The 27658-nt window shown below is 42.8% G+C and overlaps 1 protein-coding gene across 1 annotated transcript in view; it reads left to right on the top strand.

Annotated features, from left to right (window-relative positions):
- The window catches only part of ITGBL1 (integrin subunit beta like 1), a 132660-nt gene that overhangs the window by 68894 nt on the left and 36108 nt on the right, over positions 1-27658 (top strand). Inside the window, exons 6-7 of the mRNA XM_053384463.1 lie at positions 1867-2007; positions 3698-3844. Coding sequence (XP_053240438.1) covers positions 1867-2007; positions 3698-3844 — 288 coding nt within the window. The remainder of the gene's footprint in view (positions 1-1866; positions 2008-3697; positions 3845-27658) is intronic.

Here is a 27658-nt window from a genome sequence, read left to right as displayed (position 1 = left end):
ACTCATATGGTAGCAAATGATGTCAATAAGAAATTTAGATTTAAATCACAACATATTTTTTTTGGCAATGTTCATCAGTTTACATGAAGCATTGCAAATGACAATTGATTCTATCAAGTAACTTATTTCTGGTAGGTGGTCTGTGAAATCTGATCTTCTGATAATTACTGCAAAAGCAAAAAGCTTCTTTTGTACTAACTTTCCCCAGCCTGGTGCATTTCAGATGCTTTTGACCTAAATCACTTCAGCACATACACATAACGTTCCACAGGTTGCATTTTTTATGATAGTGCCTATGCTAGCACCTGCAAGATTTCTTCAGATGGGAGGGGTTTGGGGTGAGCGGGGATCATAGCTGTCAACGTTTCCCTTTTTTTAAAGGGAAATTCCCTTATTCCGAATAGGATTTTCCCTTAAAAAAGGGAAAAGTTGACAGCTATGGTGGGGATGAGGTGCAACGCCATTTACTTGGAGGAGAGAGGTATCAGCAGAGATGGGGGAACACCAGGACTTTCAGAAATAGCAAAAACAAATCTTTAGTAGGGGAAACGCCTTAGGTGGGGGAAATCGTTAAACAGCCAGGTAGGGACCCAGCATGCTTACTGAGGATGGAATGCTGATTCACTGGTGGGGGGAGGGAAGAGAAAATCCCTGGGGGGTGAGGGTGGAATGGAGTGTCTGGAATACTGAGCAAGGGCACTCTATAGTGCAACTTTCTGTTGCAGGTCCCACTTTCTCCATATCTCTATGTCATTTGAATGGGATGACATAAAGACCCTACCTGCCCGCAGACTGTCTCGCCAGAGTAGTGCATGCTCTAGTTATCTCCCACTTGGACTACTGCAATGCGCTCTACATGGGGCTACCTTTGAAGGTGACCCGGAAACTGCAATTAATCCAGAATGCGGCAGCTAGACTGGTGACTCGGAGTGGCCGCCGGGACCATATAACACCGGTCCTGAGAGATCTGCATTGGCTTCCAGTACGTTTCCGAGCACAATTCAAAGTGTTGGTGCTGACCTTTAAAGCCCTAAAAGGCCTCAGTTCTGAAGGAGCGTCTCCACCCCCATCGTTCAGCCCAGACACTGAGATCCAGCGCCAAGGGCCTTCTGGCGGTTCCCTCATTGTGAGAAGTGAGGTTACAGGGAACCAGACAGAGGGCCTTCTCGGTAGTGGCGCCCACCCTGTGGAACGCCCTCCCTTCCGATGTGAAGGAAATAAGCAGCTATCCTATCTTTAAAAGACATCTGAAGGCAGCCCTGTTTAGGGAAGTTTTTAATATTTAATGCTGTATTGTTTTTAACATTTGATTGGGAGACTCCCAGAGTGGTTGGGGAAACTCAGCCAGAAGGGCGGGGTATAGATAATAATCTATTATTATTATTATTATTATTATTATTATTATTATTATTAATAATAATAATAAAGTTAATCAATTGGTCAAAATAAATGGGTTACCTGACGTTCATCCGTTTGAAACTGGCCCTATGATGAAAGATCCTAGGGGAGCAGGAAAGAGGTGGTACCTATCACCTCCCAACAGAAGCCAAAATACCTGAAAAGTCTAGACATATACAAACACATTTACACACTCACAACCCTATAACAACTGACACATTGCTTTCTAGGCACCATTTCCCATGGTGCCACATGGTGACGAGCAAGTTCTCATCTGCTGGTCTCCTAACACATTGAAGAAGGCAGACTTTCAAAATGAGTTGACCATGCTACAAGGTAGCTTTGAAAAATGCAGGTAAACGTTCAACAGCTATAGAACATCAAAACCGTCTGTTCCTTTAATTTATCTTAACAGTCTCTGTTCTAAGCTATTGCTTTTGTTGTTCAGCTCATCTCTTTTCTCCTTAGGCACCTGCATATGCGGTGAATGCACATGTCATGATGTTGACCCAACTGGAGACTGGGGAGATATTCATGGAGACACCTGCGAGTGCGATGAACGAAATTGCAAGGGAGTCTATGACAGATACTCAGATGATTTCTGTTCAGGTAAGAGCAATATTTGAAACAGATGTGAAGAATTCAATATGGCTGTATTGGATCCAGTTGTATCCAAACAAAGACAAAATGCTGCTTCATGATCTTGGAAACTATCATTGTGAGATCTTTAGATGTGTCCAAAATATATAGTGTGTGCTCCACATTCACACTTTCAAAATGTTCTGTATGAATATTGTATCCTTTTTCCTTCTGCCACATATACAAATCACCCATGTGGGTGGTTCCTTTCCCCTTGACCACATAAATGTGCTGATGTTTCTGTTCCGGGCTTGCATCCTCACTCCCACTGAATCAGCCTGCGGTGCTGGTTGTGTAGACATTGTGATAAAACAACCCCGAATACAATCTTTGCTCAAAGCTTACCCCTTTGAGAAATGTATTTCATCTGTTTAATTGATGAGATGAGACTGCAGATAAGTAAACCCCATATGTCTAGATGAAGCATTTGGGGATTGTAAAAAGCCAATTTGCAGATAAGTACCTTCCTGTAACTAAACTGAAATACCTGTGGTTATTTTAAAGACTTCATTCACCAAGAGCAGGGAGTAGCTTGCTGCTACTACTTTACCTTACAGAGAAGGCAGCATTCTCTAGAGATTTCCATTTCTCTAGAATTTCATTTCAGAGCCCTTCATCTCACTGAGTAGCGTCTTTAAAACAGCTTTATCAGTTAGCGCATAAAAAATTCTCCAGTAGGAAAGAGTAGTCCACCCATCCCCACAGGCCAGGGTACCACAGGAGTTGAGAAAATGAAACACTTCTTTTATGGACAAGGTTTGCTGTGATGCCACCTTGCGATTTCCTGCATGGTTGTCTTTATGTGGCTTGATTCTCTCTGAAGTAGAACCACACGGTTTATATATATGCAGAGGAGCGAGGCAGGGAGCTATTTGTGTTGTAGTAAGTACATTCTATATCCCATCTTTCTGCATGCAGCACATAATTAAACTACAGAATCTGCTTCCACAAGAGATAATGATGGTCACCAACTTGGATGGTTGTAAAAGCAGATTAGATAAATGCATGGAGGATATAAGATTATCAGTGCCCACTAGCAACAATGGCAATGTTCTACCTCCACTGCCCAAGGCAGCATACCTTTGTGCACCAATTGCTTGAAATTACAGGTGGGAGGCAGGTTGTTGCACTAATGTTCTGCTTTCTCATAGCCATCTGGTTGGCCACTGTGAGAACGGAATGCTGGAGTAGATGAGCCTTTGTCTTGATCCAGGAGGGCTGTTCTTAATGTTCCTCATGGAAGTCAAAGCAGTGTTACTTAGGGTTCCCAGGCTGTCTCCCACCCAGGCAGTGGCTGGAGTCAGACCTGCCAAATTAGATTCACCAGGGTGAGCTTAGATCAGTGGTTCTCAAAGGGTGTCATGCTCCTCACTGGTGTGGCAGGAGAGGATGAGAAGTGTGGCAAGAAGCTTCAAGGACAACCAAAGAAACATTTAAACATCTCAGTGAAGTATAGTATAAATATATTATTATTATTTGGATACACAACCAGAAACAGTATTCCTACTCAGTATGATGAACTTCTAGGTGCTAACCACTGATGGGCAAGTTCAGGGTCCCTGGTCTCCCTCTTATTTTTCTTTACCTCTACTCCTTTCAACTAAAGTAGGATACATGGCTACCCTAAACTGAAATTAGGTATTTTCCTTTTGCTCTTAAGGTCATGGACAGTGTAACTGTGGAAGATGCGATTGTAAGCAAGGATGGACAGGGAAGAAATGTGAGCATCCACTTTCTTGTCTCATGTCGGCAGAAGAGAGCGCTAGAAAATGTCAAGGGAGCTCACATTTGCCATGCTCTGGAAGAGGTAGGTGGCTTGGTTTGATTTGTCTGGTTTTTGGGGAGATTTTGATTTTTCAATTTAGTTGAGCTGCTACTTGGAATGGAGAGATGTTAAGTTCCGGCAAGCGTATAAAGCAGTTCACATTTCACATATCTGTCTTAGGTTATGTTCAAAGAGCAGCTTCCAGCACTGCTAGATGTTCAGTTGGCACTAAGTGGGACCAAAAGAAGCAGAAAAACCGGATAAAAATTTGAACTACCCATCATTTAGATTTTGCCCTTTGCTGGTTCTTGCTAACCTACCGATAGTAGGAATCAGCATAGGCCTGATGTGACTTGTGGATGTTATAGGTACTGAATCAGCCAACCTGATGCCTAAAAGTTCCCCCATCTGAAAATGCTGATAATTGTTCCATAATTCAGTAGCTTTCTTCATGTTGCCAAACTATTTTTTAATACATGAATTACTCTAGCAGTTCTAAGTAAGAAATATGTATGAAATTGATAAATAGCTTTTCCCCCCTCTGACTTGTTATGCTCAGATAGTGTTGGTGCCTTGTTATTTTTCTGCCACATATAGCAAGCAGCTCCACCTTCCCCACTCAGGTGTTACAGAACACTCTCTCTTAATTAACAGCAAAATGAGCCCTGAGGACTCAAGAGCAAGTTTTCTGCTAAAGTACACCGTCTAGTTGGCAGTTCCATCTTCTTCATATGGGTTGCCTTCAGGCCCAGCATCAGCACTTGGTACCCTTGGGCAGTGGGCAGAGCCAAAAGGTCTGAACAGAGGCCCCCATCTCTGACACTCGCCCTGAACTCTTCAAATCAGCCAGCTGGGTCTTTGAGTGTCCTTTTCAATTTCCCATTTGCCCCAGAGTGGCATTACATCAGGTGCTCCAGTGCATTGTGGGAAATTAAAATGGCAGGTCTTAGACATCTTTGAACCTACTGCTCAGTTAAACCTGAGAAGGTCCAGCAGTGTGAAGAGGATCCCACCACAGCTCAGTTTGCTCAGGGCCTCCTCAAACTTGGAGCCCATCCCTGATTACCATACATGGATTATTAAGTCATTGAAAGGCTGTTTATGGGTGCAACCTAGCATGTATTGCTTATGACCCTTCCCTCCATGGAAGGGAAGCAGAGGGAATACCAGACCCACTCCTAACCTTTCTGTATCCGAACAGGAAGGACAGAAGCGGGGTTGTATTGTAAGTGTGCTTGGCTGAAATTTTGGTTAAAACCCTCACCGCAACTGGGAATCCCGATCGTTCCTGATTGCAGGAAGGAGTTTAAGTGTTCAGCTGAGAACACTTACAATTCCCTTCTGTTATGTACTGAAGTTCTCACCCTGGGCCAGCAGGGGGATACTGTAGATCAGGGGTGTCAAACTCAAATTCATCGGGGGGCCGCATCAGCAGTTTGGTCACCCTTAAAGGGCCGGTTGTATCTGTAGGACTATGTGTCCACTCTTTATTATCATAAATTACCTTTTAATTCTTGGACCTTTTGTTGCTTTTCCTGGTGGCTAAGGTTAGCAGGTTAGCAAAAGTGGAGGTTTCCTGTGTAGAACGGCTGGCGCCGCTAGAGGGCAGACGTTCTCTGGCTTGTAGGCTGCCGCGCGTGCGCTGAAGAGGCGGCTTTCTTGTGTCAAAAAAAAAAAAAAAGCGAGAATAAAAGGTGAAGGATGGCGGCTGGCGGCGGCTACACGGGCCACATGACGAGGTCTGGTGGGCCGGATTCGGCCCGCGGGCTTTGTGTTTGACACCCGTGCTGTAGATAGTTCAGGTCCACACATGCAAATAAGGGATCGAAAGTGACGTTCAGTGATTGGATAGTTACAGAAAGTTGTTACAGTTACGTTGTACTGGAGCTCTATATAAGCAGGCTGGCTGAACCCTTAGTTCAGTTCTGTTCTGGCCTCTGAATAAGCAAGAGCTGTTTGAAGAATCGCTGTGTCGTCTGATATGTTCACCCACAACTTAACACCTTCACTGTGGGAAGGTCAAGAGTGAAGGGGGGTGGGGGTGTAGTACCTATTCTGTGACCTCTCCATGGAGATAACATTAGAACACCTGAAGAGGGCTTCTATATATTCTAGAGCATCTCCACCTATATTTTAAAGTCATGGTGCACAATTCAGTACAGGGTTGAATATGCTTAACACCCCTGCTGCCCTGATTTCCATGCAGACCTAACCATGCTTGACTCTGGACTGGACTGCAGCCATGCATTGACATTACCCTGTCATACTCATGAAGACGGCACTGGGGAAAAAGTATTCTTTGAGAACAATAATTTTGTTGTCGTTGTCCACTCAAATAATATATCCACATGATGCACCACTTTGTTATTGGCATTTTGTAGGAAATGATCTTAACTAAGAATCCATATTTCACTCTATTATGGAAAATGAAGGGTAATAGATCAGTGTTTCCAACCTTAGGTGTTTCAGGGCGGATCATTTTCTCAGTGTTCTCTTTTTGTAACAAAACATGATGGAGGTTCTTTGCTAGTCATTGCCAGGGTGTGTTGTCTGCTTCACATGAGGAGATTTCTGATCTTGCAAAACTCTTATGTATGCAAATATCTCTCCCAGGAGTTTTTCCTGAGGTTGAGGGCTTTTTTTTAATACCTTCTTTGACATAATTTTCTCTAAACTGAGGAGGCCATAACCTCAATTGGTGTAAATGACTATAAATCATGATTAGAGAGATGTTGTTAGATGACCACTATTTGTTACAGTGAAAGGATAATTAGCTTAAGTTCGTTTCATCAACCTTTCTCAAAATAAGAGGCATTGCAAAGCTGTTGATATTAGTTATGTGGAGTTCTTAGAAGCTGTAGCCCCGAAGGGAAGTAATTAATTTCTACAGAATGGCAATCGTGTCCAAGGTAATCCTGAAATGCCCTTTGAAATAATGGATATCTTACTAAACAAGGCATATTGATCCTCTTCTTGTTGTTGGTGTCTCTGTTCCATACTTACCTGCTGTTTTTTTTTTTTAAGACTTGCCTTTTCAAATTGAAAAAGCAATTGAGAATGAAATGGATTCTTTTCATTTTGATTTATGGAATTATAAGGGGAGTTTTTAAAAGATTATCAGATGGGAATGGAGAGATAAATGAACAAAGTTCTTCTTTTTTTTTAGTTTTGGTTATTAACACAGGTTTTTTAACTATTGACATCTAATAGTGTCCATCTGTCAGTAGGACTAAGCGATGGGATTTCCCTACCTTTCCACCCCCTTCTCCCCACCCCCCAAAAAATCTGATCTTGAGAACTGTGAGACCCTCTGGAGCAGATTGTGTCGGTGCAGGGAGCTGCAGAAGGGAGAGAGCAAGAAGGGTCTGCTTGTGTAACATTTGATGTCACACAACAATCCTCATTTCTTCTTCCATCCTCCCACACTTGTGTCCTTTACCTCTCCTCTTTCCAGTCTACTTTTAAATATACCAGTAAGGATAATAGATAGATTTTGCAGGAGAAGGAGAACAGGAGGTGTAAGAGTAAAACAATGGTTTTGGTGTGTGTGTGTGTGTGTGTGTGTGAGAGAGAGAGAGAGAGAGAGAGAGAGAGAGAGAGAGAGAGAAAGACAGAGAGATACTCCATATTTATTGCTGAAATTAACACAATTCACTCCATCCTCTAGCATGGTCCAAGTGGCTTCTAAATCACACATAGTTCCAAGAACCTGCTTTGAAGGTACTGGTAATTGAAGTAATGAATGTTTTTCTTACTCAAGCATTTGCACAGGGAAAAGCTAGCATAGCTCTTGAACTATTGCATCTGACCTTACATGTCATTTAATTTGTGATGGGCTCTTTCACTATTATCGTCCACAATAACCAGGAGTCAAGCAAAGGTTACGGTCTATTTGCCAAATTTAGCTCCGCCGCTTTTGACATTTGCTTGTATATCCTTTGCCTCCAGCTACCTGTCTCCTGCAGGAACTTTAAATTAGCAGCTGTTTTTTTTTTATCAAGTTTTCTTATTATTATTGCTGAACAGATTGCTTGAATCTCAGTCAAAACCCTCAGATGTTATCTGTTTTATGGCTACTACTGAATCCCTCCACCTCTGCCTGCGATAGTATCTCGACTGATTGAATCCTCTCTTCCACAAAGTTGGCTAGCCTCGAAAACAGGGGTTGGGAACTTGTGATGTTACACATATTGCCAGAATACAACTCCCATTATCTCTACCACTTGCCCCAGAGTGGCTGGGGTAACTCAGTCAGATGAGCAAGGTACAAGTAATAAATTATTATGATGCTTTTGCTAATGGGGGCTGATGGAGGTTGGAGTCCATCAATATCTGGAGCAGTGGCAGAACTTGGGGTTTCAAATTTTGGTGGCATTCCCTGCCTGAGGGACCAAACCAGTTTTGCTCCCCTAAATCAGCCTCTGTTTGGCGGGCCACAGGTTCTCCACCTCTACTCTAAAACGTATTCCTTTTTAATATAAAACATCACATTGAGAATTAATTTAAAGCTGCTGTCTTTTTTTATTTGTGAAAATGATACTAGAACATTATTCTTGCCTTGCTAGGTGGTAAAGGTTTCGTATGGAAATATAGTGCAGTCTGGGGTCCAGTTTTACATGATGTGGGAGTGACATGGCTGCCATTCTCCCATGACTCCACCCCATGCTAAGTGGCATGATTACGCAAATCATAATATGTATTGATTAAGTCATTAATTTAGTTTATTAATTAACCATGCTGCTTGCCTCTTGCTTTGCAGGGAGAAATGTGAGCACGTTAGATACATCCCATGGTATTAAAAATAATAAAAAGCATTTGGGGATGTGTGGAAAACATGCTAATAATGTGAGGAACTAGATCAGGGGTGACGTTAGCATAGCTTCTCCTTCATGATGTTTCTCAAAGCTTCTATGAAGCAATCATATGCTACTATCCTTCTTGGGAAACATGGAGGCAGGATGGAAGGGGAAAGGATCTGGTTTTCTCTGATCTCCCTTCTCCCTGCACACCCAGAAAATCTGATCTTTTGGATTGATGGATGCTCCAGAACAGTGCAGAAGTTGGCAAAGGAGACTGCAGTGGGAAGAGGGAACTGGATTAGCAGACACATTTACTGGATTAAAAGGAATCCCTGTGGGAGGGATGGAATCACTGGATTTCCCCCTATATTCTTACGGGAGGAAGCTGTAAGAAAGCAGGAAGCCCGCTGGTCCCATGACCATAAATAACAACCCATTGAGGCTGAGGGTGCATGGGGGGAGAGAATGACCAGCAAACCCTATTCAATTGAAGTCAGTTTTAATTTAATTAATTACCCTTTCTGGAAAGGAAACTAGAGCTGGACTTGTAGGGCAAAGGCAGTCAGTGACTTAAAAATAACAATTCCTGAGTATTATGAATAAGTTTCCATTGGATAAATAAGTGTAAAATCAAAATGGAGCATTTCCTGCCTTCAGCAGCTTCACAGTGGATTATTGGTTTCCCCCCAAATGCTTCATTACAGTGAGTAAGATCAGTCAGGGGAATGGGAGTTGCCCTGCCTACTGCATCAAAGTTTCCTAATGCCATGTAAAATAGATTGTTTGGCACAGGATCTGTACCCGATGAGAGCACGACATTATAGTTGTTGCAGCATTAAATTAATGTTGTCATACATCAGTCTTCTTCATTGTCACAGCACAGTGAGCAAAGGAAACTGTTCAATTATAGTATATATATATCTACAAGGAGGAAGGGCTGACTGTCATCCAGCTCTGTACAAATTTGATTGCTGTCTTTTCCGTTGTCCCCCCCCCCAACCTTTCCAGAGATTTTGTTCCTTCATAACTATACGTGTATAATGGAAAACCAAAGAGTGGGGCGATGGAGCTGTCATACCAGGCAGCAAGAATGGCATAAGAATCTATATTGGAGCCCACAGAAAAGTCCCAAAGCAATGAACAAGGATTTGTGTTCATTAGGACTCTTCCGTATGAACTGATTAGTGCTGGCGAAACTGATCCCAAGAACTGCTGGGTTTAACATTTTCAAAGGGAGAGTAGTAGCTAGTGGTACTTTACACTAGCATGCTTTGCTGCAGCCTGAGGGCAAAAGTGAACATGCAGTTAAATGCATGAATGAAATTAAGATACTTCCCCTTTCCCTTATGTCAATTGCAGATTTAGAGGAGCCTGCGCAATACTCAGTGGGGAGACAGAGTTTAACCCTTCCTTCCTTCCTTCCTTCCTTCCTTCCTTCCTTCCTTCCTTGCCATGGTTCTAATGAAAATCACTTCAAGTTGGTATTTGCCTCAGGAAGGAAACATCATCATCACCATCATCATCATCATCATCATCATCACCATTGTCATTGTCATTATTATTATCCCACCCATCTGGCTGGGTTTCCCACATGTCCTGTTTCCTGCATCTAGGATCGAGTATTGCCTTCACAGGGATTCACAGGTCACCCCACTTGAAGGCAGAGCCCTCAGCACCCCATTCTATACCATCTTGGCCTGAGCACATGGCTTTCCCATCACCCTCAAACTCTGGGGGAGACTCCATTGTAGTTTTTCCTGTTGAAGCATCTGACTGCAGAATCCACTGTGGCCTCTTTAAGGAGTATAGGAAACTCAGGGAGAACAAGCCACTGGAAGGAAAGGCCCTGACAGGTTTCTTAAGCCTCCAGGTGAATCTGATCCTTTGTTCAGACAACATCTTCCATAACTAAGCCAGCAAATCTCACTGGGAGCTGCTCAGGTACCTTATTGGCCTGGCCTGACTGGAAGACCGTTTGGTATTTCATTGCTTCCACTTTCCCAGTCTCCAGCAGAACAAGATGTCATATTGGGGGGAAGAAGCCATGGCCTCCAAGCAGGAGCACTGACCCCTAAGGAACCCACTCTCCCAGCTTCTGCACCTGAGGAATTCATCTTGTCACCATCTCCATCCTCAGACTGAGGAAGTTGTGCAACTGTCCTCAGAGTAAAAGGACTGTTACCCCAAAGCCACCACCATTGGAATCAATTCTTGCCATTATCAGGCAGTCTTACAAATTACTTAATTACAAAAGGCTTTGCCCCACCCCACTCCGCAGCAGAGCAAGCACCCCAAACTAAGTTGCAGCCGTGTTTAATACTCAGCCCAGAGTTCTTTGCTGCTGAATCAACATTTGAGCTTGCTTGTATATGAGCTGTCAGACTGGGCTCTCCTTGGAGCTGTCCATGGTCTTGTCTAGAGTTACCTAACACTTATCTAAGCCTGTTGGGACCCCACTATAGGTTAGGGAAATGTTATACTCTCCTCCATCCCGAGGCTCTGACACTGGTCAGGCCCTGCAGCACTGCTATTTACATTTTTTTAAAAGTACACATTAATTGCAGTCATGAAACGAACATCTGGTTTGGCTCTCAGATCTCTTCGTACCAGGAACAGTATCTAATCGAATTGTCCGCAAAGTGCACTCTCCTTTCCATCTTAAGAGCTCTTCCTTGTGCTTTCATCATGCATCTCTCTCTTTCCATTTTCTTCGTTTTTGCTTGTAATTCAGCCTGGGGAAAACTAAAGCTAAAGCCAATATTTTGTGATTTTTAAAAGTGATTATGTGCCACTGTTGCTAGTTGAATTCCAACCCCTCCCCCCCCCCCGTGTCCCAAGTTGGCTCCCTAAATCTGTTGAAGGAGCATTCGCATAGTCGTCTTGGGTAATCAATCTGAATTTCTTTAAATTGAATCACATTTGTTTAACTTGGTGGTTTTTTGGGTTGCTGTTTTTATTTACGCAGAAATGACAAACAATTTAAAGCAACGGTCAGCATGCATTAAGCTGAGGAATTATTTGAGCAAATCGCAAAAAGTTATGAGCAGGTCACATTCATTTTCCTTTCCAATTAGACAGTGGGCATTATTTGGTACTGTACTCAGTATTTCAAGTGTGCCACTTTCTTCTTTAAGATGAATGGAAGAATCAATGCTGCATGGACCACCATAGTCCTGCTTCCAACATGGCGGCTTAATTTTTTCAACCTCTTTTATTAAGGTTTCTGGCCTCCAGCATACAGGTCAGTAATACTGTATCTGTGTCGTTATTAAAAAGTGTTGCAGGAAAAGTCAGCATCAAGGGAGAAAGTCTGTATCTCACAATACTGGGAAAATGGGAGTTTTGTGAAGGGTGGGGGGATAAGATGATGCATACCTACAGTAATGTGGAATACATTATATTTTTGTGCAGTGCCTCCGGAATGGCACAGAAAGCAATTTAGTGTTGCAGATTCTATATTGAGCACAAGATTATATCTTGAGTTAATGTTCCTTTGATGTACTGTGGTGGTCTCTTTGAAAAATTGTGGGGGGGGGGTTGTTTTTTTCCGTTTTGGTAAAGACTACCTACACTTTGCAACAGGCTCCCCTCTTTGGGAATATTTCCCATTGTGAAATTGCTGTAATTGACGTAATTGCCATTCCCTAATCAAAGAACAGGGTGACACTAATGTGTTGTGAAGACTCCCTTTGAATCCTTTGTGTAGATTGTCTTTCCTGTTTGATTGGGTAGAGGAGAGCCCAAGAGAGCATTGACAGATGGCAGGTACTTCCAGAATCTTGTTGAAAACGCTACTTTAAACCCTTTATACAAATATATTTGAGACAGCCTGTAGATTTTATTTTATTTTATTTATTTATTTTACAAAATCTTGTACTCTGGAAGTTTGCACTATGAAATGTGAGTCTGCATTACATTCAGTAAGTAAGTAGTATGTGGGTGCCTCTGTGACTGTCTGCTCCCCTGATACTAATAGGAATATGTGAAATTTCAGCTTTCATAAGTGCCTGACTAGCTTGTACCTCTCGAGGTCAAAATGCACTTTGGCCACCTCATCTGTTCAGATTACAAAACTACTTTAGAACATTGACTTTCCTCTGGCAATTTTTCACTATGAGGGCACTCCAGTTTTTCCTCCTCAGTTTTCTATTGTTCTTTTCCAACCATGGCTGCTGAGCATGCTCAGTCCACATTGGGCATTTATTTTTGGAGGCTTTCATCCAGTTTTCTTCTTTTTAAGGGGTGTGTGTGTGTGTGTGTGTGTGTGTGTGTGTGTGTGATACTTCTGCAAGCCTTTAGCTCTTCTCAATTTCTTCTCTCTTGGTAGCTCCATTTGGCTCCATTTGTGTCAGCACTCCTCACTTGAGTTCAATATTAGAAAGAGTAATGAACAATGCCAGTCTTTTCACTTGGTCCTGAGTATGCACTTCTGATTCACGTATATTTGTTATTAAATTTAGCATTGGCTTGATGTTATTTTTGCACATGATAGATGCTGAGAAATTTGCTTCTGTCTTTCTGTGACCTCTGCTGTTGATTCATTACCAATTCCAACATGAAATGTCATTGATTATCAGGTGGTTGATATTTGCAGTGAATAATAATGTGGGTCATCCTGTTCTCTAGGCCATGATAGATTGAATCCCCACGCTGGCTTACTTTCATTAGTGACAGGTGACTAATCTGCAGTGGTGATCTTAAAGGTAATGTTGCTGCCAAAAATAGACATCCTTTCTTCCACTTCCTGAATATTTAGTGAACTTTGTGTGGCCACTAGCAGAGCCCATAATGTTCCATGCAATGCTATACATTCCTCCAAAAGGAAGGTTTGCATAAAGTAGCCAAAGACAAAAGAACAATGCCACACAAATTATTTCATTAAAACTTGATTCATTTTCTTTTAAAATTTAAAATGTGGTTCTTAATCAAAGACATCTTTCTGTCCTTCACATATGCCCATCTCTGCCTTGTGTAAAACCTGAAAATACTGTGTTTCAGGAGCTAATGTTGGTTGTGCTTTATAATGCTGATTAATTTACCTAAAGAAATGAGGGACGGGTGGGGAGTAATGATGAGTCTATCACTCTATGTTACATTGTATTGTCAATTTACCAGCATCCTATTTAGAGATATAATTGGATTTCATTTGTAAATGTTATTCAGGTATCTATATAAAATTATTAGTTCATAATAAATCACAACCTGAGCTACAAGGAAAAGATTTTATTTAGTGTATTATTATATGTTAATTATTATTTTAAAGTTAAGGAGTTCACTTTTTCAGTTTAACTGCTGACTTTTTAAAGTGTTGCAGTCAGAAATAGTGTGTCCTTATTGAAGAAAACTGATCATTTTCATTTTACCATTTGTTATCTATGTGATAATTGGAAAAAAGAATTTGAATTTAAAAAACTGAACACCCCACACCAAATGCTGTGCTTAATGACATTGGGGTTAGTTTTTTTGGGTTGTTGTTTTAACACACAGTAAGATTTCCTAGAGAAGGCACATTTCTCAAGATGAGGGAAGAAGATGAACAGCTTATCCCTTGCCAAGGTCTAAAACTGTTGGTATCTAAAATGTGGAAGTCAATCCATAACATTTTATAGTAAGCAGCAATAATTAATAGGTAATAATAGTCACACAACACCAATGATAATCATAAGCAAAACATCATCTGGTTTTTAACAAGAGCCAAGTTTGCTTTTATTCATCCATTCACTTGTTCCATAAATCTATGCTTAATGGTGGCTTTATTTATTCATCAATTAAATGTATATCTCATGCCTTCCTCCAAAGCAGCCCAGGGCGGCTAACATGTCAATAGTAAAACACTACAATTGAGCACCATTAAAGAGTGCTCAAAACAAGAAGAGGAGCAGGGAAACCCTGAAGGGACTTAATTTGCAGCCCTATACACAGTTACAGTGGATGCTTGGGTTGCAAACGTGATCCATGCGGGAAGCATGTTCACAACCCGCAGCGTTCGCAACCCACAGCACCGCGTCTGCGCATGTGTGGGTCGTGATTCGGTGCTTCTGCGCATGCGCAAAGCACAGTTTAGTGCTTTTGCGCATGCGCAAGTGCCGAAACCCGGAAGTAACCCATTCTGGTACTTCCGGGTTCAGCGCGGTGCGCAATCCAAAAACGCACAACCTGAAGCATCTGTAACCCGAAGTATGACTGTACCTTGGATTGGCAGGGTTTATTTCTGAGTAAGCATTTATAGGATTACACTGTAAATGTGTTTTACTAGGAAACTTAAGGCCCATGCAAGTGTTTAAAATACCTCCTGCGTAGCCAGTCAACGAATGGCTCCTCTGTATTGTTTCTTAGTGTCTTTATGTTGCTTTCTGCCACCCAGTTATTTTACGAGAGGGCAGTACCTATGCATTTAAAAATAAATGATAAAATTATAAACGAGATAGGTTTGGTTTCGCTCATAGCACAAGCCAATGTACTTAACACCAAAGTATAGTGATGTGTGAGCTGGGAATTCTAGGTATATTTCAGAGAATGCTGAGGTTTCCCTTGATGAAATATTTGACGCCCAAGCCCCCTTTTTTGAAACAGTCCACATCTGTAGATTGCACATTGTCAGGGAACTGCCATCGGCTCAGGGGCGAGAGGGGGAAAGCCGGATGGATTACAGAGAGCCTGCAAAGATCATGGGAAGCAGCACCTCCTAAGCGGAGGAGAGTAGCCACGCCTCCAGTGGAGAGGAGCTGCAGGGCTCAGAGGAGGCGAGGCAGTGCCAGGACACCTTGCCTGGGCACAGCGGGGAGGAGAGAGGTCCTCCGTTACCCACGCCCTCCTTGCGCAGTAGGCTTCCGTGCAGAGAGGGGAAGCGCAGACTGGGCATCAAGAAACTACTCTGCTGGGGAAGGTTTAAGGACCGCCCACTCTCAGATTCTGCCAGTGAATGAGCGAGCCACGGAAGAGTGGCACTCTGCATGATGAAGGTTTTTTTGGCACCAATAACAAGGTTTTACAGCCGACCAGGGAGGCATTTGCCTGATTGCTCTCGAGCAACCCCCTGATACCATTACACACATCATGTAAGAAAGTGGCCTATAGCACATATCCGAAGGCATATCCATCTTATAAGTTTCCTTTAGAGCAAGGTTGGAGAGATAGCATAATCGTCCTTAAGCGGCAAGCTGCTGTCATCCATCATAATTCTTCAATCAAGTTCATTCAGGCTCTCAGCAGTGGATGGTGTGATAGGGCACCACCATTTACCAGTTGGGTGTATTGCTGCTGCTTACCAGGAGCTAGATGGAGAGAGATGAGGCAGCGCTGAGGTCGATACAGTGCAAACTCACTGGCAGGAGCACCAGATTGGCTTCACTGGTGCATTTACACCACAGCGATCCCACTACCACCACCTGGTAAGCAGCAGCAACATGACTATCTGGAAGTTCGGTGAGTGATGGTGCCCCATTACTACAGGCTCTCAAAAATCGCTATAATTTCCATTTTGACCTGGTTTAGGAGTTTGCATTTTAAGGATTGGCCCCTGGGCCCATAATTTCTGGGAGATTTTAATATATTTTTCTAAGCAACAGCTTGCTAAAATCAAATGGATGCATTAAAAATGTTTACACAGGTGGCTAAAGTCAAGCTTTCTTAAAATGGAAACTCCTCTTTGATTTAAGACACTTTGTCATTGACACATTTGAGTTGTTTGGTAGTACTGTATGTTCCTGTCTCTCAAACATGTTTGACTAACCTCAGTAACTCGTTATGCAAACTATAGCTTACAATATAAACAAAAGTATTTTGCAAACCATGACAATTTTTTTCATTTTAGCCAATTATATGTTGTTGTTTTTTTAAAAAAACGAATTAGGTATTTCTCTTTCAAAAATGAATATTGATCTTTCAGGACAATAAATCTTATTCTTCATCACAGAGAGTAATTTAGTATCTGTAGCTGGCACATCTGTTAGCCAGATGTTGAATGCACACATGCCCGAGGTACAATTTTGTATGGTATAAAGTCACAGAGGAAATGTAGACTTGGACGTAACTCACTCAGAATGAGGAAGGCATTTGTGCTGTCATGGTCTGCTGATGACTTTTTCAACCCCACACCAAGAATCAGAATTTAGCACGCTGAATGCAAATGCATTCCTCCTTCTCCATGTAACCCACTTCATGTGATGTTGTTGGACAGTATCCAACCAAGTAGTTCCATTAGTGCAAGGACTCACGGCTGTGTAATGGGACTCCCCTCCTTCTCCTCTCCTCCTATGCACCCCGTAGATCTGTTCTGAATGTTTCCCCAACCCTCCAGAGCAGATCTGGGGAGATGAGAGGGAGGGAAATTGGTTTTGTGCAAATGGAAATCCTTGTGCCCTTCAAGATGCAGCTGAACTACACCTCCCATCAACCTTGGCCACTAGCCATGCTTTCTAGGGCTGATGGGAGTCGCAGTCCAGCAACACCTGGAGTCAAAACTTATCCACTTCTGCTTTATACCAAGGTCAGGGTTTTTTGTCCGTGGAGCCCACTATTGGCTATTCTGACTGGCAGAGACTACCCTGGGTATTTTTTATCAGCTTCTACTTGTGACCTTCTGCCTGCAAATAATGTGTTCTCCACAGAGCAGTGCCCTCTCTCAAGTCCATTTCTTTTATGGTATTGATTTTTAAAGCATACTAGATGATCCTCATGGGACATGGGTGGCGCTGTGGGTTAAACCACAGAGCCTTGGACTTGCTGATCAGAAGGTCGATGGTTCGAATCCCCACGACGGGGTGAGCTCCCGTTGCTCGGTCCCAGCTCCTGCCAACCTAGCAGTTCGAAAGCACATAAAAGTGCAAGTAGATAAGTAGGTACCGCTCCGGCGGGAAGGTAAACGGTGTTTCCGTGTGCTGCTCTGGTTCGCCAGAAGCAGCTTAGTCCTGCTGGCCACATGACCCGGAAGCTGTACGCCGGATCCCTCAGCCAGTAAAGCGAGATGAGCGCCGCAACCCCAGAGTAGGTCACGACTGGACCTAATGGTCAGGGGTCTCTTTACCTTTACCTTAGATGATCCTCAGGGTCCCTTCCAGCTCTACAATTCTAGGATTCTTTAATGAAGTTTTTAATGAAGTTTTATTTTATGATTTTTTGGGTGCTCTCGTCAACAAATGAGATACAAATCCAACAAATAAATAAGTTATGCAAGAGGAAACCTTCAGCTCAGGCTTGGATGACTCATGGAAGACAAGGTTACCAGTGGACGCTAGTCATGATATCTGTGTGTTACCTCCAGTACTGGATGTGGTGTATTTCTGAATACCAGCTGTTGGGGAGCCCAAGTGGGTAGAGAGCTGCTGCTGTCACTGGTTTCCCACTGGCATCTCATTGGCCACTGTAAGAACTAGTTATTTGACTAGATGGGCCTTTGGCCTGATCCAGCAGGGCTCTTCTCATGTTCTCGTGAGGATAGAGACAAAGGGCAGCTTTAGATGCAATGAAAAGCAGCTGAACGAGAAAGTTTAATATCCACAGTCGGCTGCCGGTGCTTATTAGCAATGCCCAAAGGGGGAACTTGCGTAGCACAGTGGTGCCTCGCTAGACGAAATTAATTCGTTCCGCGAGTTTTTTCATCTAGCGAATTTTTCGTCTTGCGAAGCACGAAATCCCATAGGAATGCATTGAAATTCAATTAATGCGTTCCTATGGTCAAAAAAAGTCCAAACAAAGTCAAATTTGGTACAACAAGAGTTTATTAAGTGCTCTTTAAAGTCACACATACTGTAAAGAGCATTTCAAAATTCAAACCCAGAAATTTTTTTAAAAAACAGCAGAGTGGCCCAATGGTCACAGAAAATCATAAAAATGCAGAAAAAAACCACACAAGCTTCCAGATTCTTGCAAACCCCTCCCCAACTGTTCCCCCAGTCACCCAGCACACAGAAATTCAAACCCAGATTTTTTTTTAAAAAAAACAGCAGAGTGGCCCAATGGTCACAGAAAATCATAAAAATGCAGAAAAAAACCACACAAGCTTCCAGATTCTTGCAAACCCCTCCCCAACACCAAATCCTTGAATTCCAAACACCCCAACCCAAAATCCAAAAACCCCCAAAAAAGTTTTAAAAGTTTAACTTACCAAATGGCTGCAAAAGAAGTTTTGGAAAAGCTTCAAAAATCACCAAAGTCTTCAAAAACCTCAAAAAAGGCTACCACACCGCTTGCTATGAGTTGCTCCTCGAAGTCAAGTCGCAACTGTACAGTATTAACGGTTTTAAGAAAAAGGAAACAAACTTGCAAGACGTTTTCGTCTTGCTAAACAAGCCCATAGGGAAATTCGTCTTGCGAAGCAGCTCGAAAAACGGAAAACCCTTTCGTCTAGCGAGTTTTTCGTCTTGCGAGGCATTCGTCTTGCGGGGCACCACTGTAATATTAAATTGGCTATATTCTTAGCACCAGTCCACAGAACCTTGCTATGCCAGGTTGCTTTGGGAAATTATTTATGAACACTTTCAGTCATTCACAGGAGTCATAAGTATATTTGCCTGGGTTAGGGATCTCATTCAGTTCAGACAATAAGCAACGCTTGCAGATCTGCTCATTTGCAGTGTGTGAGCCATGAACCTGCGTATTTATTACCCAGTCTCTGTGAATGTTGGCACTGAAGGAGGACGTATTAAAATGCTGCCTATCAGGAATGTGTGGATTAGAAGCGCTGAAACTACAGTCCCAATTTGAGAAATTAATGTCAAGTAGATGCTTTCTGACAGCCTGATCCATAATGCAGCTGTGTTGAACTACAGCAGTTAAGAATGATTTAGTAGCATTGAAATCAATGAGATGAAAAGTTTAGTGCTCCATTTTGGTGCTGTAACGCAGATGAATGCTGGCGGGCATTTCCCTTGACCCAGATGGGAAGATCAGTGCTGTTAAAGGCAGCAGACCCAACGATTAATTCCCCAGTGTTTTTGACAATCAATTTCTTCACCAAGTTGTTGGCTGACCCACGAGGGGAAAAAAATTGTTTAATTGGATTTGGTAGTGGCAAGCCCTGAGGAAATGTTACCGAATAGATAGCGGCTGTTGGGAAAAGCCTTGGATCAGGCGATCACGAGTTAATGCACTGTAATTTAAGGAGAAGAGCAGATGGAACTAGAATTATAGCTAAGGTGTTTGGATATGAAAACGGATTAACTAGTACAGGAAAACAGACCATGCAACTGTTGAATGTAGAAGAGCATTGGAATTAAAAATGGTCAACCAAGTTGTGCCAAGCAAGAGACATTGGGGAGGGAATGGTAGGCAAAGGCTCCAGGCCTAATTCAAAATTAGCTGTTTTAGACAAATTCTTGCAGACCCTCCAAGAGTCCCTATTTTCCAGGGACAGTCCCAGATTTACAAAAGCTGTCCCGGTTTCTGAATTGATCCCAGAATGTCTCCCTTTTCCTTAAGACACCCCTATTTTCATCAGAGAAAGGTTAGAGGGTATGGTAGGACATCCCTATCTTCACTGGAGAAATGTTGGAGGATGTGGAGTTATGCGACGTCAAAGCCAATGAGATTAGTAACTATACGACCTTTAGAAGACATCTGAAGGCAGCCCTGTATAGGGAAGGGGTTTTTTTTAATGTTTAATGGTTTATTATGTTTTTATACATGTTGGAAGCCACCCAGAGTGGCTGGGGTAATCCAGTCAGATGGGCAGAGTATAAATAATAAAATAATGATAATAATGATAATAAATTATTATTATTATTATTATTATTATTATTATTATTATTATTATTATTATTTAGGACATCCTTATTTTCATTGGAGAAATGTTGGGAGAGTACATTTGGGGAGGGAATAAAATGGAAAAGATGTTATTAAAGGGTCCCTACCTTACAAGAAACAAGAGAATATGAAAAACAACATAAGGATTGCAAGCCACAATACGGCTATACCTTCAGTAAGATTGACTGTTGTTGTTTAGTTGTTTAGTTGTGTCCGACTCTTCGTGACCCCATGGACCAGAGCACGCCAGGCACTCCTGTCTTCCACTGCCTCCCGCAGTTTGGTCAAACTCATTTTAGAACCTTCGAGAACACTGTCCAACCATCTCGTCCTCTGTCGTCCCCTTCTCCTTGTGCCCTCCATCTTTCCCAACATCAGGGATTGACTAAAAGGTCACAAAATAGTGAGCTTTCAAATTCTTCAGAACTTTTCCTTAGGCTGAATCGTAAGAAAAACAACAACAAAAGTGGGAGGGAGGGAGTGAAAAGAATGTCAGGATAGAAAAACCCACATGTTTGCAGTTTGCAAAAAAGGAAAAAATAGGGAGACAGTGTTTAAGATGGTGTGCAGCGGTGGAGGAAGCCGCTCGGGCACCTGGGGTGGCGTACCCCGTCCATAAGGACGGGGCTCACTGTGGGCCCTCCGGAGTCTGCCTGCCTCCTCCCACTCAGCCGCCCTACAGCTGGGCGGGGGAGGCAGTGGGTGGACCGTTTCGGCAGTGCGGAGCCTTTGTGCGCCCAAGCCACCACGTCTCTCCCAGGAGAGACATGTGGCTCGGGCATGCTACAGGCCCTGCGCTGAGTGCCGCCCGCCATTTTGTCACCCCCCTCAGTGGTGACACCCGGGACGGCCCGCAGCCAACACCCCCCCTTCCTCCGCCCCTGATGGTATGCAAGATATGTAATTGTTCAAGGTGCAAAGCAGAGCTCAGGATGGTCTCCAGGGATTATCAGAAAAAAAAGAAACAATGATTAACCCTATCTATTGGCATGATTCCTTTCTCAGCCAGGGAGTACAAGTAAAGATAAGCTAGGGAAAAATTAGGTGTCTTACATGGTGAAGTGTCAACAGAAGCCAAATTGGGTAATATTATCCAGCACGCAGGGGATAGCTTTAGCACCCATTGTTCTTGTTGGCTAGGCTGGTTGGGGCAACATCTGGAGTGCTACCAATAAGCCACCTCTGTTCTAGTGGTTAAAGGTCATGTAGAGAATAACATAAGGCTCCCATTAGATTACACCAACAGCCTATCTCGTTCAGCACCCCGTTCTCACAGTGGCCAGCTGGATGCCTGTGGGAGACCCACAAGCAGGATCTGAGTGCAAGAGCCCTCTCTGCTTCCAGCAACTGGTACTCGGAGACAGTATACCTCCTCTCTTTTCCTTTCTCTTTGACCTGAGACACCTTGGTTCATCTCTTAAAATAAAGAGGCATCATTATTCAAGCAACTCAAGGGATTTGAAGGCATCTCACAGAGAGCCCAGTGAATGTCACCTGGAAGGAAAGTTGTCTCGGAGCCACCACTAATGAGGCCCTGTTTCCTGTACTTCCTCACCTAAATCCATGAGTGGATAGGAACTCCAGGGCTATTTGCAAAGGACCAGCAGGTTCATATGGAAGCATGCAGTTCTTAAAGTGATCTGCTCTAAAAGTCAGCACCAGCACTTTAAATCGTGCCTGGAAATAAATGGTCAGCCCGTGCAGATGGGATCATCTCTTTGTTGTCATATTCAGTCTTATAGCACCAGATAACCTGGCAGCAGCATTTTACACCAATTGAAATTTCCGGATTGTTTTTAAATGCTGCACCCCACCCCCCTCCACCCCAAAAAGCACTACAGTAATCTAGTCTGGAAGTAACCATGGATCCATCTGTTGAAGGAAGGCTGTGGCTGGCAAACCAACTGAAGCTGCTAAATAGCAGTCTTTGCCATAGCAACTGTGGCATTTATTTTGCTAGTCCCACAACTTGATGCAGATCATTTTGGATAAGTGTGAGAGTACAAAGGCACAAAATAACTGCTCTGCCATCAAGAGGGTTTTAGCCACAGTCAATTATGTGCAGGGACCCATTCCTTTAGATCAGGGGTTAGCAGACTTTTTCAGCAGGGAGTTGGTCCACTGTCCCTCAGAACTTGTGGGGGGCCAGACTATATTTTGGGGGAGAAAATGAACGAATTCCTATGCCCCACAAATAACCCCGAGATGCATTTTAAATAAAAGCACACATTCTACTCATGTAAAAACATGCTTATTCCCAGACCGCCCGCGGGCCGGATTTAGAAGGCAATTGGGCCAGAATCGGCCCACGGGCCTTAGTTTGCCTACCCATGCTTTAGATGAATGGACCAGGTGTCACTGTTGATTTCATTTGGGAACTGTCTATGCCAGGGATCATTAGGCAATGAAATGAAAATAAAACTGCCAATATTATTATTTGTTTAGTCGTTTAGTCGTGTCCGACTCTTTGTGACCCCATGGACCAGAGCACGCCAGGCACTCCTGTCTTCCACTGCCTCCCACAGTTTGGTCAAACTCATGCTGGTAGCTTCGAGAACACTATCCAACCATCTCGTCCTCTGTCGTCCCCTTCTCCTTGTGCCCTCCATCTTTCCCAACATCAGGGTCTTTTCCAGGGAGTCTTCTCTTCTCATGAGGTGGCCAAAGTATTGGAGTCTCAGCTTCAGGATCTGTCCTTCCAGTGAGCACTCAGGGCTGATTTCCTTAAGAATGGATACGTTTGATCTTCTTGCAGTCCATGGGACTCTCAAGAGTCTCCTCCAGCACCATAATTCAAAAGCATCAATTCTTTGGTGATCAGCCTTCTTTATGGTCCACCTCTCACTTCCATACATCACTGCTGGGAAAACCATAGCTATAACTATACGGACCTTTGTTGGCAAGGTCAACAAAGCATTATAGCATTATACAAATCTATGGCACGGCCGCATTTGGAATACTGTACACAGTTATGGTCATCTTACCTAGATGGCTTTAAAATAGGGTTAGACAAATTCATGGAGGAGAGGGCTACCAGTGGCTACTAGCCGTGGTGACTATTCTCTGCCTCCACCTTTGGAGGCAGCAATGCTTCTGAACGTCAGTTGCAGGAAATCACAGGAGGAGTGCGTGCTCTTGTGCTTGAATCCTGCTTGTGGATTCCCCACAGGTATCTGGTTGGCCGCTGTAGAACAGGATGCTAGACTAGATGGGTCATTGGCCTGATCTGGCTGTCAGCATTGGGGGATGAAAAGCCAGCTGGCTCAGCCCCAGCTGGAGTGTCTCCCCTCTCACCCTTGCCGCTGCGGAGATCCATCAGTCATCCTCTCCGACTTGCGTCTGTGACTGAAGCTGCAGAGCAGGCTTGAGCACACATTACTCAGCAGTGTAAACTGCACAACACATGAGGCTTGAGGCGTGGACACGATACTAAGCTACGCATTTATTATACATAAATCAGGGCAATGAAAACATGGCTTCTCTCCTTGCCCTCTTCTCGGAGAGACTGAAAACAAAAGCAATACAGAGCGGAAGTTCCGCTCACGCCAGCAGTCTGTGCTGGAATGTAAACAGACATGTGACATGCAACAATCCACATATCTGCAGCAAAGGGTGGAATGGAATCCCCAACATCCTCTCCCATTACATGTAACCCATGGCGCAGTATTTCGGCCTAACTGTAACCGCTGTACATAAACCTAAAGTTGTTCCCTGTTAACAACTTTTGACAACAGATCTGCAGGAATTTTGTTTACTGGCATGTAGAATACCTGAATGAGTCCTTTCTGGATACATTCCCTTATCTTTTTATGTAGGACCCAACTGTGTTCTTCTTGTTGTTATTGTTGTTTTTACGGCTTAGTGCTGTTACGTTAACATATGAGAGTGCTGGAGGTGAAATAGTTATACAGGTTACCCAATCAGGACCCAGGGGGTGGAGTCAGAGGGACTATAAAACCAGCTCTGGGATGGGCAAAGGGAGGAGTTCGTTGGGAGTTGGGTGGTTGGTTGGAGTGGGAGTGAATTGGGATAGAGTTTGTGGGTAGGTTGAGTTAGTGTAGCGAAATAAGCTGAGGCAGGAATAGTTAGGGGCTAGGAAGACAAGTAAATATCTGAGTGGTGGTTTAGTGAGTGAGAGCAGGTAGCGGAAGTTATAGGTCTGGATAGGCACCCCATGATTGTAATGGACCGATACCGTTTATGAAACCACATGCTTGTTAAACTGCAATAAATAAACAGAAGTTTATGTTCCAATTTAACCCTGACTGGGCTCAGTATTGTACCAGGTAGGGCCTGGGTGGTGGCAGCGAGAAATAAAGTGGTGGTACAGGGATCAATAGATGGTGAAACGTCTGGGGACCCTGTGTGATCGCCACAAGTGCATGCAGATGATGAGACTTCTGGAAAGTTTCCTCTTGTCATTTCAATTTTTAATCTTAAAGAAAACGCTGTGGTCTTATTCATGTAATATATCTGGAATATCAGGACTTGGAGTGTGTGAGTGTTTGTGTGTGTATATATAAAAGAGAGAGAAAATATATGAGAGAGGGAGAGTGTTATCACCCCTGGTGTTTCACCTTCCCCAAATATGTTCATCTGAAGCTCTGAAAAAAGCCAACATTTGTCAAAAGCTGTACAATCCATCTCTTCCATTTTAGTGGCATACATTTCTTGTGTACGAAACCTACATGCAGACAGTTTATATGCATGTAGGTTCTGCTCAGAGCTTCAGATCGATGCCTGGAAGGTGAGGTCAGCTGGTGCAATCTCTCTCTCTCTCTCTCTCTCTCTCTCTCTCTCTCTCTCTCTCTCTCTCACGCCACACATGGATACCCTCCAGATATGTCACACAAAGAGGGTCTTAGAAATTTGTCAGGACATGTCAGATTTTGCATTTGCTGTTCTCAAGAAAGGAGCTTTATTTGCTTGTGAAATGCATCACTGGAAAATTTTGCAGATAATAGCGTCAGTCATTTCCCTCATCTTGCACCACACTGTAATAAATGAATACTTTCATAAATTAATCAGATCACTCTCATTTCCCATCTTTAGAGACGTCAGGTGCTGGGGCTAAATGATCTGGAAATTTATGACAACAGGATGGCAAAACACTTAAAATCCCCTTCGTGCTTTTTTTGGGTATTGAAGAGGAGCTGGGGAACAGGAGGAAGGTTCTAGATGTTTAAGTATGAATGAAATGAGGAATTTCTGATTGCCATGCAACACTTTGACATTCAGACACTCCATTTCTGCCGCCACTCACACAACTAATTCAGACACCTGTTTGTAACAGAGAAAAGGCTGTATTCAACTACCCCATTCTGCTGGTGGAAGCCAATGCAAGGACTCCCACTATGACAACGGGACAACTCTAGTTCCTAGAGTGATGGAGTGGTGCTAATTCAAATAAATATTATTTCAGCACTTTCCAATATTTTACTGCTATTTCCCCAAGTATTTTCTGCTACACATCCAGCTGCGATTCAACCACAGAGTGGATTCTCTGGTTGCTTCAAGCAAGTTTGTGGTTGTTTCTCAGAAGTTCTTGCTTTGTTTGCTTAATTTCTATTGTGTGTTTGGGCTGTTCATTTTAGCCTTTGATCGTCTAATATTTGGGGATGTCAGTATACACACAACACACACACACATGCACACACCCCCACCCCAAAATCCTAGTCTTTTGTTCCTTTGGCTGATTGAAGGATTCAATAAATTACTGTAGCTTGTAATGATTGTAAACGTTAAACACTATTTTTATCTAGTCAGCTGTGTTTAAAATGCAACAAGGGAGAAATCTATCATTCTCTCTTGGGCAAAAGCTTGGGAAATGCTTGACAGTTTATCATCTTTCCTCCTTCACATATTTTGTGAGGAGGAAAGATTATGCATGTGGGCATTAACCACACAATAATTACTGAATCAAATAGACAAATGAACACTATTTCTAAGAAAAGGTGTGCCTATAGAAGAAGAAGAAGAAGAAGAAGTAGGAAAGTCGGCTTCCAGGTGGAAAAATCAAAATTGGAAACAGAACTGTTAGAACCTAAAACTAAGATTTTGTCAAAGATGTATAACTTGCTGCTGAAATGGAATACTCAGGATGAGACGGTTAAATCAGCCATGATTAAATGGGCACAAGATGTAGGATATAACATTATGTTTGCTGACTGGGAACAGTTGTGGACCACAGGTATGAAATTTACGGCATGTAATGCCTTAAGAGAGAATATCATGAAAATGATATACAGGTGGTACATGACCCCAGTCAAGCTGGCAAAAATTTATCACTTGCCCGATAAAAAATGCTGGAAATGTAAGGAAAGTGAAGGTACATTCTTTCACCTTTGGTGGACATGCCCAAGGATTAAGGCTTTCTGGGAAATGATTTATAATGAACTAAAAAAGGTATTTAAATATACCTTCCTGAAGAAACCAGAGGCCTTTCTTCTAGGCATAGTCGGCCAACAGGTGTCAAAGAAGGATAGAACTTTTTTTATGTATGCTACAACAGCAGCAAGAATACTTATTGCAAAGTACTGGAAGACACAGGATTTGCCCACTCTGGAAGAATGGCAGCTGAAGATGATCGATTACATGGGATTGGCAGAAATGACTGGCAGAATCCGTGACCAGGGAGAAGAGCCGGCGGAAGAAGATTGGAAGAAATTTAAGGATTATCTACAGAAATATTGTAAAATTAATGAATGTTAGAATGATGTTGGATGGAATTTAAGAGGTTTTCAGCTGTAATGTTCTGAGGGATAGGAAAAAAAGAGAGAGGTGGAATTAGGTTAAGAATTATGGTTAAGGATTTGCTGAATCAATAATTTGAATTGGAATACAAAAAGGGGAGGTATGAGGAGGTCGGGAAAATATGTCAATGAAAGTAAATTATTGTGAACTTAATGTGTTTTTAATTTTTATGTATCTTTTTTTCTGTTTTTTTGTATTTTTTTTCCTTTTTCTTTCTGATTTTTTAAATATCTTTATTGTATTAACTTTGAAAATTTTAATAAACATCTTTAAAAAAAAATAGAAGAAGAAGAAGAGGGAGAAGAAGAATTTATTTCTACCCAGCCCATCTGGCTGGGTTTCCCCAGCCACTCGGGGCGACTTTCAACAGAACATTAAAAACAGAATAAAACTTCAAACATAAAAACTTCCCTAAACAGGGCTGCCTTCAGATGTCTTCTAAAAGTCTGACAATTGTTTGTTCCCTTGACAAACAATCTGATGGGAGGGCGTTCCACAGGGCAGGCGCCACTACCAAGAAGGCCCTCTGCCAAGTTCCCTGTTACCCCACTTCTCTCAGTGA

This window comes from Podarcis raffonei, chromosome 4 (assembly GCF_027172205.1).
Source record: "Podarcis raffonei isolate rPodRaf1 chromosome 4, rPodRaf1.pri, whole genome shotgun sequence".
Taxonomy (NCBI): Eukaryota; Metazoa; Chordata; class Lepidosauria; order Squamata; family Lacertidae; genus Podarcis; species Podarcis raffonei.
This window is presented reverse-complemented; position numbering and strand designations above follow the sequence as displayed.